A 14,980-nucleotide genomic window follows, 5' to 3' on the forward strand; every position below is an offset into this window, starting at 1 on the left:
GGGACAGAAGATAGAGCTTTGAGGAACCTCAAAGGAAAAGGCCAGAGGATGAACAAAACTGTTAATATAGCACAAACAGAGCACTTTTGTTACTGGGATAAGAATCTGCATAAAAGGATCTATTTCTATGAACATAGTGTTGGAGGGTGACTTTTAAGAGAGAATGCTGGACTTAGAGAGTCTATTGAAATGACATTGTACCTACCGCTAATCTGTACGGTTGAATGACACATTCATAAAGTTGAAGAGCACATCTTCAAATGTGGACAAGGTTGCCAGTGAAAAGACCATGCTGCTTTCATAGTTAAGGAAAATAGGAACAAGTCAAGGGAAATATAAGCAAAAAATAATGGCCTTTTTAGTTAAAGACACAAGTTATGTACAATCTAGAAGAAGCGTTACAGCATGTTAGGGAAAAATGTCATCAAACTCATTGAATCCTTTGAAGGAAGAGCAACAGATACATCGGCGGATATATTAAGTTTGCAACAGACCTTAGTTAAGACGCTGCGTGATATCTTCTGACCTTAATCATGAGTCTTTGAAATTGAGGTAGTTGCAAAAATAGATAGTCAGCTAGCTGTAAGTCAGGAAACACTGAACAAGATTCATATCAGATTCAAAATATTAACTCTAATTTTCCTTCCACAGATGGTGTCAGCTGTGCTGAGGTTTTCCATATTCTGTTTGTTTCAGTTTTGCAGCATCCAATGTATTTTGCTTTTACTTGAGGGCTTGTTTCTGTGCTGCAGTCTCAATGAACCATTTGAGGTGATGAATAATTACATCATGGTCAACAGCTTTTGAAAGTATCGATGCAAGGGCAGTGGAGCAGTTTTGAAGAATAGCCGTTTGAATATCATTAGTGTTTTAATTTGGGAAGACTGGTACTGACGTAGAACAAGTACTAATAAAGATTTGCTGGAAAGAAGTGATGACTGTTTGTGAACTATCAGATCCAACTTCACTTAACTTATTCTCTCGAAGTACTGAAGCACACTAAAGGCGTTTCCAGCTTACATCTGCCATCAGCTACTCGAGCTACAGCTCATATATTCCAAGACTTCTGTAAGTATTGACTAAGATAACTAACCTTTGAACCAGTAAGACTGCTTATTGCCACTCTGTAACATCACTTGTTTCCACCCTTTTCTGAGTACATCTGCTGAAGCCTTGATGTGCCTCTAGACCTGACTATGCCAAAGATCTCCTTGTTGGCCTCCCACAGTATAGACTCTGTCAACCTGAGTTTATCCAAAGCTTGCTGACTCATACCCCTCTCTAAACTCTCTTCGTACATTAGCCCTGTGCTCGCTAATCTAACAGTTCAAAATATCTGAAATTTCAAAAATTTTCCTTTTCATTTCAGATTCCTTTATCCCTTGCCTGTCTTTGCAAACTCCTTCTATTCTGATCTCTTGTGCAATCCTGACTTTATTTACTCCATTACAATATTACTTAAATTTGTATATTTTCAAATTAAGATACAGACATTCGTGCTAGTTATTGAAGTTAATTTCTGGTTTGTATTACAGATACACCACAGACTCGAATCTGTCCTCTAAAACAATCGGATGTGTCATCAATTTTAGGATCAATCAAACCATCTCTACTTGTACCTACAATACCAGAAACATATTTGGTAAGAATAAAACATTAATTCCAAAATTTATTCATTGTTTCGCTTCTTTGAAACCAAATCAAAAATGTAAATGGTTGTAGTAGCAAAGATTAGAAAATGCAGATGGGATTGAAAAAGAGAGAATGAGAAAGCTAAAGTATATATTTTTCTATATTGTCAACTTGAATTTTCTTTAGATGGTATGAACCTTGACACTTAAAACTTAATTTTAGGACCGGAACGATCACTAGTATGTCATGTCATTAAAAGTTGACTTGTATCAGAATTCATGAGTCCTAACATAGAACATAGAACTGTATAGCACAGTACAGGGCCTTCGGCCCGTGATGTCGTGGCGAACTTTTACCCTAAACCTAAGGTTTATCTAACCTCCACCCCTACCTTATACTATCATTCATATGCTTATCTAATAGCTGCTTAAATGCCCCTAATGAGGCCAGCTCCACTACCCTCTCCGGCAATGCATTCCATGCCCTACCACTCTGAGTAAAGAACCTACTTCTGACATCTCCCCTATATCTACCTTCACTCACTTTAAAACTATGCCCCCTCGTAATCGCTACCTCCACCCTAGGAAAAAGTCTCTGGCTGTCCACTCTACCTATACCTCTGATCATTTTGTACAGCTCTATCAAGTCACCTCTCATCCTTCGTTGTTGTAAAGAGAAAAGCCCTAGCTCTCTCAACCTTTCCTCGTAAGACCTTCCCTCCATTCCAGGCAACATCCTGTTAAATCTCCTCTTCACCTTTTCCAGTGCTTCCACATCTTTCCTGTAATGAGGCCACCAGAACTGGACACAATACTCCAAATGTGGCCGAACCAGGGTTTTGTATAGCTGAAGCATAACTTCACGGCTCTTGAACTCAATCCCTCTATTAATGAACGCTAACACACCAAACGCCTTCTTAACAACTCTATCCACCTGGGTGGCAGCTTTCAGGGAACTGTGGACATGAACCCCAAGATCCCTCTGCTCCTCCACACTGCCAAGAATCTTTCCGTTAATCCTGTATTCTGCTTTCAGATTTGTCCTTCCAAAATAATCACTCTCACTTTTCAGGGTTAAACTCCATCTGCCACTTCTCAGCCCACCTCTGCATCCTATCAATGTCCCTTTGTAACCTAGAACAGCCCTCTGCACTATCTGCAACTTGACCCACCTTCGTATCGTCCGCGAACTTGCTAATCCATCCTTCCACTCCTACATCCAAATCATTTACAAAAATCACAAATAGAAGAGGACCCAGAACAGATCCTTGTGGTACACCACTTGTAACTGAGCACCATGTTGAATATTTTCTGTCCACTACCACCCTTTCTCTTCTAAGGGTCAGCCAATTCTGAATCCAATCTGCCACATTTCCCCCATCCCATGCCTCCTTACTTTCTGCATGAGCCTACCATGGGGAACCTTGTCAAACGCCTTATTTAAATCCATGTATACCACATCCACTGCTCTACCTTCATCCATGTGTTTGGTCACCTCTTCAAAGAATTCAGTAAGGTTTGTGAGGCATGATCTACCCCTCACAAATCTATCCAGCACACATCGGAGTGGAGAAATGCAGTTTACTTTCTTTTTGACATCTGTTAAATGAAACTGGAATGATAACTATCCTTTACTAGTAGTTAAAGTTCTGAATTATCATTAATGGCCAAAAGGAAGAATGATTTAAAAATTGCTTTCTGCTTTTTGACTCTTTAAACATTTTATGTAGCAATATATCCCAGAAGATGCAGAGGACACTGCTTCATCTATTTTCACTCAGCAGAGGACTAGCATGAAAGCCACAGCTGAATCAATGAGAAGTTTTTCAGAAGACTTGACTCTTAGTGCAGTCATGTTAAGGGAGGATGATCCAGGATTAACTGGTGAGAAATAGGCTTGACCATAAACTTGTACGTACCATTGATTCATCAAATGGGGATGGGTAGTCTAGGAAATATAAATCTCCAACAAAAACAAAGTTGTTGGAAAAGCCCAGCAGGTCTGGCAGCCTCTGTGAAGGAAGAAACAGAGTTAATGTTTCCGGTCTGGTGACCCTTCCTCAGAGCTTTTCCAGGGCTTTTCCAGCAACTTTGTCTTTGTTCCTGATTTACAGCATCCGTAGTTCTTTCAGTTTTCATTTAATATAAATCTCCATTCTATTTGAAGGGACCTTGAGTGGAATCACTTTCGCAGTGTCAGTCCACCATTGGTGTGGTATAGAATCAATATTTCTTTTCTTGAGCATTACATCTCAACTTACTGAAATGGGGATAAGTGTATCAGGACTACTTTGTGCCTCTGTGTGAAATCCTTGCAAGGCACTTGCATTATGGCTATGCATTCTATAATATAGTAAACATTTCAGTGATTTAGTTGAAATGCTTTGATTCTTGGCAGGTTCTGAGAATGTTTATGCGAAAATTCAATTGGGATTATACATTGTTACTGTTTTACCAAGTTACCCTGCTTAGATAAAAACTGAAAGAACTGCAGATGCTGTAAAACAGAAGTTGCGGCAAAGCTCAGCTGGTCTGGCAGCATCTGTGAAGAAAACATCAGACTTAACGTTTCGGGTCCAGTGACCCTTCCTGAGAACTGATGGTAGCTGGGAAAATGTTGGCTTATGTGCAGAAAATAGGGGGTAGTTGGGGTAGGGAGTAAACGATAGGATAAATGATAGAGCCTGAAGGGAGAGAAGAGCAGTAGGATAGACAAAGGAGTTGATAATGATCTGGCTAGGAGGGTGATAAACTCTTAATAGGGACTGTTAGTGACTAACAATAGGTAGTGTGTAATGGTAGACCAAGTGATAACAAGGCCTGGTGTGTTGGGTACGGGGCTAGGACACGCGAGAGTTTAGGCCCTAAAATTATTGAACTCGATATTGAGTCCGGAAGGCAGCAGGGTCCCCAAGCAGAAAATAGGGTGTTCTTTCAGCTTGCATTGAGCTTCGCTGGAACACTGCTGTAAGCCAGAGACAGAGATGTTGGCCAGAGAACAGGGTGATGTGTTAAAGTGGCAGGCAACTGGAAGTTCATGGTCTTTTTTGCAGGCAGAACGTAGATGTTCTGCGAAGCGGTCACTCAGTCTATGCTTCATTTCCCCAATGTAAAGGAGACCACATTGTGAGCAGCGAATGCAGTAGACTAGATTCTGGGATGTGCAGGTGAAGTGTTGCTTCACCTGGAAGGTTTGTTTAGGCCTTTGGATACTGGGGAAGGAGTAGGTAAATGTGCAGGCATTGCACCTTCGCTTGTTGCAGGGCAAGGTGCCGTGGGGCTGTGGGAGCTGTTGGGGGTGAAGGAAGAGGGTGTCCTGGAGGGAACTGTACCTGTGGAGGGTGTCTTTGATTATATTAATTGCTTTCCTAAGGCAGCATAAAGTATCAATTGAATCAATGGATAGAAGGCTGGGTTGTGTAATGGACTGGGTTGTATTCATGACTTTGCGGTCTTGGGAAGAGTAGAGGGTAGCAAGTGGACACAGTGCACTCTGGTAGGGACTTCACTGTACATCAATGGGATTGGTTCAGTTACATCACTGTTGATCTGAGCCGTTCAAGACTGACTGGGGCAAGTGGTGAGGGAAAAACTGACTTGATCACATTCTTATCAGTCTCCTTGTTGGAGCTGCGTTTGTCCATGATTGTATTGGATGAATGCTGTTGCACAGTCCTTGTAGAGATGAGGTCCTGCCTTCGCGCTGTATTGTGATGCTATCATCATGCTGAATGGGGTGTGTTCAGAAATGTCGAAGGAACTCAAAACTGAGTTGTTGATGTGCTATCTTTTATCAGCAGCAGAACTGTATTCCACTGTATTCTGTAACCTCATTGCTCAAGATATCTTTACTATCATTGCCATCAAGCCAGGGGAGCAAGTGTGATTCAATTTGGTGCGTACCAGGTACATGGCAAACAGCTAACAATGAAATATTAATTTGGTTCTGCTATAACACAGGATTATATACATCTTAAACAGCAGAAGCAGCATGCTGTGAAAGAGCTAAGTGAAACCATAAAAAGCTGATCATGTAAAAACGCTTCAGTCTTGCCACATCTAGTTATGCATGGTAGTTTGTAGTTAAATAAATAACTGAAAACTGAAATTCAGTGACCGTTCTCAGAAATGGTGGAACTCAGCATTTGCATGCATGAGACAAGGCAGAATTGTTTCTGAACATCCTCAGTGAGAAATTCCGAATGAATGAACCTCTTGGTCTCCTCATGAGGTCATTGGCATTATAGATCTTAGTCTTCAGTGAATTTAGTTCATTCAGCATAATATCAAGAAACAATTTCTGTGTATTAAATATAGCAGACCCTGCCAATATCCAGGCTGATGTACCGAAGACTATACTACACTGAAACCTGCCAAACCATGCCGGAAATTGGCCCAGTATGTTCTGTCCATTAAAAGCAGCTGCACACTAATAGCAGGACCAATCCAACCTATCCAATAATCAACACTTGATCATTAGAAAAGTGATGGATAGTGTCATAGGCAGTATTATGAGCACTTTTTCAACAATAATCTTCAGTTTTGCCAGGAACCCTAACAAAATTGAAATGATGGGAATCTGGGGGATCTCTCCACTCGTTGATGTAATTCCTAGCAGAAAGGGAAATGGTTGTTTCTTACAGTCCACTTAGCCTCAGGACAGTTCTGTGGTAGTTTCTCAGGATAGTGTCCTATCCCGACTACCTTGAGCTGATTCAGAAATAGATACCAGAAGGTTAGAAGAGGAGACGTTCCTTCCAGTTATAACTAACGTTCCCTGAAGAATTCAGTTGCTGTGTGCAGTTTCTGCAATTTTTTTTACACAGCTGAGCATACATATATATCCTGGAACAAGATCAGTGCGACATCTATTGGGTTGACTCCACAGCTTAGTGTTAACATTTTTCACAACTCCTTAAATAATGAAGCAATCTTCGCTTGCATGTAAGCAAAACTTGACATCCTTCAGGCTTGTGTTGATCAGTAACAAGTAATTACCCACTACTATAAGAAAAAGGTGTGTCATTGCCTTTGAATAGAAACAACTGGACCACCATAACTATCAAGAGCTTGGAATTCAGTGGCTATTATCTCTGTTCTCTACAAGTCAGGAGTGTGATGGAATCGTTTTTATTTGCCTGGATGAGTGTAGCTTCAACAACCTGCAAGAAACTCAGTACCATTCAGGACAAAACAGCCCACTGATCTCATACCCCAAAAACCATTCAAGCATTCACTTCCTCCACTACCAGGACACATTGGCAGTAATGTTTACCATGTACAAAATGCACCATCTTGATAAATCTGCTTTTACAGAACGTGTGACCCGCAACAGAGGTGTGGGAATTTCACCACCGAGTGCTCCCTGCCAAGTTTTGTGCTGTCCTGACTTTGAGCTATATTGCCATAGCTTCACTGACACATGGATTACATGTAGTGTAGGTGCACCCATAATATCACTGGGAGGGAAATCTAAGATTATGGCCTGGTGTCGGTGAAGGTATGGCAATGTGGTTGAAGAAAGCAATGCACCATCACCCAGGAAAGAATGATGATGAAGAATAAGTGTTGCCTGTGCCTGTCCATAAACAAATACTTTAAAAATATGTTGTAAAGACTGAATTCAATATTCTGATTGCTGCTTCCTTCAAATTACCACATAAACACAATCCATCAATTTTATTTAAATAGAAACATAGAAAATAGGTGCAGGAGTAGGCCATTCAACCGTTCAAGCCTGTGCCACCATTCAATATTGATCATGCAATTTCAGTATCCCATTCTTGATTTCTCTCCATACCCCTTAATCCCTTTAGCCGCAAGGGCACGTCCAGCTCCCTCTTGAATATATCCAACAAATTGGTACCAATAACTTTCTGTGGGAGAGAATTCCACAAGTTCACAACTGAGTGAAGAAATTCTTCTTCTTCTCCGTTCTGAATGGCTTACCTGTTATTCTTAAACTGTGACCCCCTAGTTCGGGACTTGCCCAACATCGGGAACATTCTTCCTGCATCAGGATTTTATATGTTTCAATGAGATCCCCCCCACTATTCTTCTAAATTCCAGCGAGTACAAAAAGCATTTGTACAATCCAGCCTTTCCTCGTATGTCAGTCGTACCATCCTGGGAATCAGTCTGGTCTGCCTTTGCTGGACTCCCTCAATAGCAAGAATGTCCTTCCTCAGACCAAAACTGCACACAATACTCAAGGTGTTGCCTCATCCTGTATGACATTCCTACTCTTATACTCAAATCATCTCAGTACAAAGGCCAGCATGCCATTAGCTTTCCTCACTGCCTGCTGCACCTGCATGCCAACCTTCAGCGACTGTTCCACCATGACACAGAGGTCTTGATGCACCTCAGCTTTTCCTAAACTGTCACCATTCAAATAATAATTAGCCTTCCTGATTTTGCGACTAAAGTGGATAACCTCTCGTTTATCCACATTCACCAGCCTGTCCAAGTCACCCTGCAGCCTCTTAGCATCCACCTCACAGCACACACTGCTACCCAGCTTAGTGTCATTTGCAAATAATTAAAAGCTGTTCAGTGTTTGTAAAACAAGGCAATGTGAGAAGTTCCAGTGGTATTTTGCAACTAAAATGAGTCGGCAGAATTGAATATAAAAGTCTGAATGCACTTGGTGACAGCAACCATATAATTTGCATGTATAGTGCATTATATTTCAAAGTCCAGTAACTGCTTTCCACATTTTGTACCTTTGATTTTGACAGCTTCAGCCAGTTTGTTCCCAAAGTTTTTGGAATCTTTCTTAGCACATTCATCTACTGCTATCTTTGATTTGATCGCACTTTATGAAGCCGAATGCAGGGAGCAGGTAAGATTTTTAAAACCTGGCTTCTGCAACTAGTTTTTGGTAGAGTAGATGCTTCTGTGTTATGAATTGCAGCAAATAAAGTGGTTTGTGTTTGTTTCTGAGAGTGCTATGCGTCATCTGAAACCATAAGATCTGTAATGCTCTTTGAAATCTTGGCAATGTTGCTAGCTGAGCAGGTTACGGAGAAGTGGATAGTGTAGCCTGAAGTGAAACCAAAAATGCTAAGCAGGTCAGGCAGCATCCATGGAAAAGGAACAGTGCTAACAGAGACCAGTTAAGTGTCAACCATATTGCTGTGGGTCTGGAGTTACATGGAGGCCAGACTAGGTAAGGACGGAAGTTTCCTCCCCTAAAGGACATTAGTGAACCAGATGGGTTTTTCCAATAATGGTTTCATGGTCATCATTAGTCTCTAATTGATATTTTTATTGAATACAAATTCCACCACCTGCCATGGTGGGAACCAAAATGTTTCACAGGAACAATTCCCAAATCAAATTTAACACTGAGCCACTTGAGATATTAAAACAGGTGACCAAATACTTGATTGTCTGTTTTCAGGGCATTTCTAGAAAAAATGAGACATTGAAAGGGATGGTCAAACCAAGGAGGAATTTTGTAGATTTACATGGCTGAAGAGTTGATATACAAGGATTTATGTTTTAAGGTGTTTTGCAAAACAACCGGAAAATGACCAGGAGTGTTCTGAGAAAAAACTTTTCGTTATTTACAGGAGAAGTTAGGATTCAGAGAGTTTTATCTAATAGGGTGATGTGTTCAATTGTAGCTTTCTAAAGCAAAGTGGATAATACCTGAAAGAGAAAGAAATGCAAAGGAATCGATAGAGAACCACAGAGTGGAATTATTTATTACCTTGCAAGGATCTGGTACAAACTTAATGGGCTGAGTACCTTCTTTTCGTCCTTTACAATTGTGAGACTCCAGATTGGCAGATGCTGGCTGACCTACACAGCATTTCCAGTATTTTCTGTTTTTATTTTGGATTTTCAGCATCCATTATATTTGGATTCTATCAAACTGAATTATTGGGCTGATAGTTTATTTTTATTTTCTGTCAAACCACTCATGATTTTTGGCCATTTATGTTCAAAAATTGCTTAAAGTAGTGCTAATAAAAAAATTACTAAATTTTCATAATCATAATTAAGTTGGACGAGGGGGGCTTCATGTAGAAGACTGATATATACTGTTTGGATCATGAGAATTTTATTGTTAACTCCTGGGTTACTTTATTGTCAAGTTAGTTAATTTATGAATAGCTTGAATTATTCATACTTCTTTCTAATTTTTCAAAGAATTTAACTGTTAGGCAGATTAAGTATAATTTGTGGAAGAAAGTATGCAAGTTGCTCTAGAGCTTGCCGTTTATGGGTGGATTTAAGATTTGATATCTCCTTTTCGAGACATTTTCCATTTTTTATAAGTGATCTGAACTGACATTTGCAATTTTAAAAAGTGGTAATCTAGTGCAATATGCAATGAAACTAAAACAAACCTCATCATTGAATTTTTCCCTAGGTGTATGTGGCAGTTCTTAGCTCTTCAGCAACTGAATTAATAGTATACGTCAAACCATACGTATGCTACGACTACAAAATGGATTTATAGGAAATAAACAAGTAAAATTATTTATTCTAAAATTAATTTATTAATAGCAATTATTAATGCATTTGGGTGCCTTTTAAACTGTTTCAGAAACCACTGTGATAAAATGTTTGCATTCATAGCCATTTAACTGAATCTTCCATCATCCTGTGGAGTGAACTGAACAATCTAGGCGTATCTTTCAGAAAAATTTCTCACTTTAGTGAATGTATAAGGCTGGATCATTGAAGGGTCTTCCCAGTCAAAGCAGCGCTTTCCTACTAGACTTGTATGCAGGTTGCTGATCAATATTTTATCAACTGGGCATTGGTATTGGAATGGATTTTTCATCTTGTAATCATGGTCTTAATTATCCAGTACCCTTTTGTAGTTTTAAAAAAAAACTTACTGCATTAATATTTCACAACCCTGGGGTTCTTAATCAAACATTCTCAACTTGTCAGGTCCAAACTGCAAATGTAGAGGCAAATTGCTTTCCCTTAAATGTAGGACATTGGTTTCCTAGAAATGATACATACATTAATTTTATATTCTGCTCATGTGCAGCAGGTAGTACCTCTATTGATAACAAATCCAAGTTTAATAAATTTACAATATTTGTCTTTGCTAATAACACCGATTGAATTAACTGCTATGAGAATTCTATGTCCTTATAACTTAACTCCAGTTGCCTCTTATACTTTTCTTTACCAACATTGCTGGGTGGTGTGAACTGCCTGGTATAATTTTAAGACAGGTTGATTTCTCAGTTAAGAATACTGCATGTATTCTGAGTAAGGGTCACCGGAGCCGAAATATTAACTCTGATTTCACTTCACAGATGCTGCTCGACCAGCTGAGCTTTTCCAGCAACTTCTGTTTTTGTTTCTGATTTATAACCTCTGCAGTTCTTTCGGTTTTTGCGCAATGGTTAACTTTTGGCTCTTTATGGTCTCCAGACAGCAATTGTGAATAGGTGATTGTTATTCAAGGAATACATAGCTTTGGGACTGGATAAAGATAAATAGCAACATTGTGATTGATTTGATTATTCCAACTAGGTAGTAGTTCAAGTTCTTAAAAATGTGACGTGCAAGGAGAAATCTAGCCTTGCATAACTTTGTGTATATTCTAATTTTGATTAAAGCTTTTGGGTAGATGTAAATATATAGAGATGAACAATGCACATTTGAAAAAAAAGCGCTTCTAAACGTTCAATTGTTTCAGGTAAATATACTTAAGAAGATTGTAAACCGTGCAACTCCTGGGCAACAGAAATTTTCAAAAACAGCTAGTGTTCTCTGGTTCCTTCAGCAAGAAATGGTCACCTGGCGTTTAATTGGATCTCTTTACAGGTACAACATTCAATGTTAATACAAAACTGTTATGAACAAAATAAAATGCGTTTTCATATTATTGCTGCATCATATTTCTCGTTGACTACTTAAGCTCATGTTACCCTCTTGCACTTACGATTTGCAGCCTTTTGCCTTGCTTGGTTGCACACAATTTGCATTTATGGAATAGGTAAACTAATGTGTTACAGATCTTAATTTGTATATGTGATATATTTCTGTCTTACTGCACAGAATGCTAACAACCAATTAAATTCTGTCAATAAAGATAAAACTGATAGTTCAGTCATTTATCCTCCAAGGTCTGTCATTAAGGATTCTAATTTTTTTAATATTGCTTTTAGAGTTTCGGGATAAAAGCAGAAACAGTTTATTTTTGCTGTGGTTTATTGTACTGCACTTCAACTGGCATAATGCATTTTATTTCAACTATCATGGATACCTTTATAATTTGTGCATGTATTTTGAATAGTTGTGTGATGGATTTCTGCCATGGTATTGGATCTCTATTCAGGTTGTGCAATGAAAATCAAAAACAAACTGCTTCAAGACCAGAAATAAGTGCAGTGGTAGAAATTTCACTTGCTTGAGAATCGGGTAGTCTTTGGTTTGTTTAATCAAACGTGAAGAATAACAACCTTCTTTGCTCTATTGTATGATTATAATCGTGGGAAACATGGAAAAGTGTGAGGTCATGCATTTTGGTGGGAAGAATAGAGGCATTGACTATTTTCTAAATGGGGAGAAAATTCAGAAATCTGAAGTGCAAAGGGACTTGGGAGTCCTAGTCCAGAATTCTCTTAAGATTAACTTGCACGTTGAGTCAGTAGTTAGGAAGGCAAATACAATATTAGCATTTATTTTGAGAGGACTAGAATATAAAAGCAGGGATGTACTTCTGAGGCTGTATAAGGCTCTAGTCAGACCATATTTAGAATATTGAGAGCAATTTTGGCCTCCGATCTCAGGAAGGATGTACTGGCCCTGAAGCGCATCCAGAGGAGGTTCATTCGAATGATCCAATCCCAGGAATAAAAGGCTTAACGTATGAGGAAAGTTTGAGGACTGTGGGTCTGTACTTGATGGGAAATTAGAAGGATGAGGGGGGATCCAGTTGAAATGAACAGAATCTTGAAAGGCCTGGATAGAATGGATGTTGGGAAGATGTTTCCATTAGTAGGGGAGACTAGCACCCGAGGGCACAACCTTAGAGTAAAGGGGAGACCCTTTAGAACGGAGGTGAGGAGGAACCTGTTCAGCCAGAAAGTGGTGAATCCATGGAATTCATTGCCACAGAAGGCTGTGGAGGTCAGGTCATTGAGTATATTTAAGACCGAGATAAGTAAGTCCTTGATTGTCAAGGAGATCAAAGATTACAGGGAGAATGGGGTTGAGAAACTTATCAGCCATGATTGAATGGCAGAGCAGACTCGATGGGCTGAATGTCATAATTTCTGCTCCTTTGTCTTATGATCTTAGCACTTCTAACATTCCAAACCATACTTATACATGTTTTCTGCATATTCCCATGAAATTTACAAGATCCGTGTATTTCGTATGGAATGACAAGGCCTCTGGATTTGTTCTCCATGCTTCAGTTTTTATCTGTCCTCTGAGCTAGAAAGAGAATGTTTTACTTGACGTTTCCATTTTAAATAGTCAGAAACTTTCATTTTAAAAAGAACTCTGCCAGATTGACCTGCGTTTACAAGGCACTCTTTAGCATCTGTGTCCATTTATAAAGTCAGAATTCACATGACACCAGGTTATAGTCCAACAGGTTTATTTGAAATCACCAAGCTTTTGTATCAATGCACCTGCACTTCACCTGATCAAGGAGCAGCGTTCCAAAATCTTGTGATTTCAAATAAACGTGTTGGACTATAACCTGGCGCCTTGTGACTTCTGACTTTGTCCACCCCAGTCCAACACCGGCATCTCCACACCACACTTATAAAATGGCAGAAGTGGTTTGAGTAATCAATGAAATATTACCATGTCCAAGCTATACTACTTGCCTGCATTTAAATCAATAAACATTTTGCTGTCTAATTGTGAGCAATCTTTATATTTTCAAGAAATTGCTTTCATGTTCCGATGACCCCATTTCCCATTATCAGCTACTATTGATTGGAAAATTGTCCTACAAATTTCATTATTTATAGGGCAGATATTTTCACACAATAACAAAAGAAAGAACTTTATTTGCACAGTGCCTTTACAAGATGCCACAAAGTGTTTCAGAAGCAGTGAAGTACTTCTGTAGCGTAGCGATTATTGTCATGTAGGAAATACATGATTGTTGCCATTTGCTGTGGAGGGTGTCAGTTAGCTCAGTTGGCTGAACACATGGTTTGTGAATATACAGCTTGGGTTCAGTTCCCACTGAGGTTACTATGGCTGACCTTCCTTCTCAATCTCTATCCTCATCTGAGACCTGGTGATCCTCGAATTAAAACCACCACCTGTCTCTGATTAGAGAGCAGTCCTGGTAAGACTATGGCAACTTTACCTTTTTCTTTTGAGTTGTCTTATGTTTGTATGACTGATGTAGTTCATTTGGTAGTACTCTTGTCTCTGACTCAGTGATCAAGAGTTCAGGTTTACTCCAGGATTGTGAATGCTAACCTAGGTTACCACGGTGTAGTACCATTAGAGCTGCTGTGTCTTCCTGATGAGACATTTAACTGAGAAACTGTCTTTCACGTTGGGTGCATGTAAAAGATCCAATAACACTGTTTTGAAGAAGAGTAGGGGAAGTATCCCTGCTGTCCTGGCCAGTATTTATCCTTAAATCAACATCACAAAAAACAGATATTTTCATTCCTTTTGTAATGTGCAAATTGACTGATTTGTTTCCTTTGTCAAATCAGTAACTAATGCTTCAAAAGTAATTAATTGGCTGATAAGGGCTCTGAGACATTGATATTGTGCAAGGCAGATAACAAGGTGCAGAGCTGGATGAACACAGCAGGCCAAGCAGCATCAGAGGAGCAGGAATGCTGACGTTTCGGGCCTAGACCTTTCTTCAGAAATGGGGGAGGGGAAGGGGTTTCTGAAATAAATAGGGAGAGAGGGGGAGGTGGATAGAGGAGAAGATAGGTCAAAGAGGCAGGGATGGAGCCAGTGAAGGTGGTGTAGGTGGGGAGTTAGGGAGGGGATAGGTCAGTCCAGGGAGGACAGACAGGTCAAGGGGGCAGGATGAGGTTAGTAGGTAGGAGATCGGGGTGGGGCTTGAGGTGGGAGGAGGGGATAGGTGGGAGGAAGGACAGGTTAGGGAGGCGGGGACAAGCTGGGCTGGTTTTGGGATGCGGTAGGGGGAGGGGAGATTTTGAAGCTTGTGAAGTCCACATTGATACCCTTGGGCTGCAGGGTTTCCAAGCAAAATATGAGGTGCTGTTCCTGCAACCTTCAGGTGGCATCGTTGTGGCACTGCAGAAGGCCCGGGATGGACATGTCGTCTGAGGAGTGGAATGCCTCATCCTGGGAGCAGATGCGGCAGAGGCAAAGGAATTGGGAATAGGGGATGGCATTTTTGCAGTAAG

General features: G+C 40.0%; 1 protein-coding gene across 1 annotated transcript in view; it reads left to right on the forward strand.

Annotated features, from left to right (window-relative positions):
- nup107 (nucleoporin 107) overlaps window positions 1-14,980 on the forward strand; it is a 50,824-nt gene that overhangs the window by 2,664 nt on the left and 33,180 nt on the right. Inside the window, exons 3-7 of the mRNA XM_048607877.1 lie at window positions 988-1,068; window positions 1,536-1,642; window positions 3,362-3,515; window positions 8,372-8,475; window positions 11,308-11,435. Of these exons, the coding sequence (XP_048463834.1) occupies window positions 988-1,068; window positions 1,536-1,642; window positions 3,362-3,515; window positions 8,372-8,475; window positions 11,308-11,435 (574 nt within the window). The remainder of the gene's footprint in view (window positions 1-987; window positions 1,069-1,535; window positions 1,643-3,361; window positions 3,516-8,371; window positions 8,476-11,307; window positions 11,436-14,980) is intronic.

The sequence above is a fragment of the Rhincodon typus genome, chromosome 18 (genome assembly GCF_021869965.1).
Source record: "Rhincodon typus isolate 14 chromosome 18, sRhiTyp1.1, whole genome shotgun sequence".
NCBI lineage: Eukaryota > Metazoa > Chordata > Chondrichthyes > Orectolobiformes > Rhincodontidae > Rhincodon > Rhincodon typus.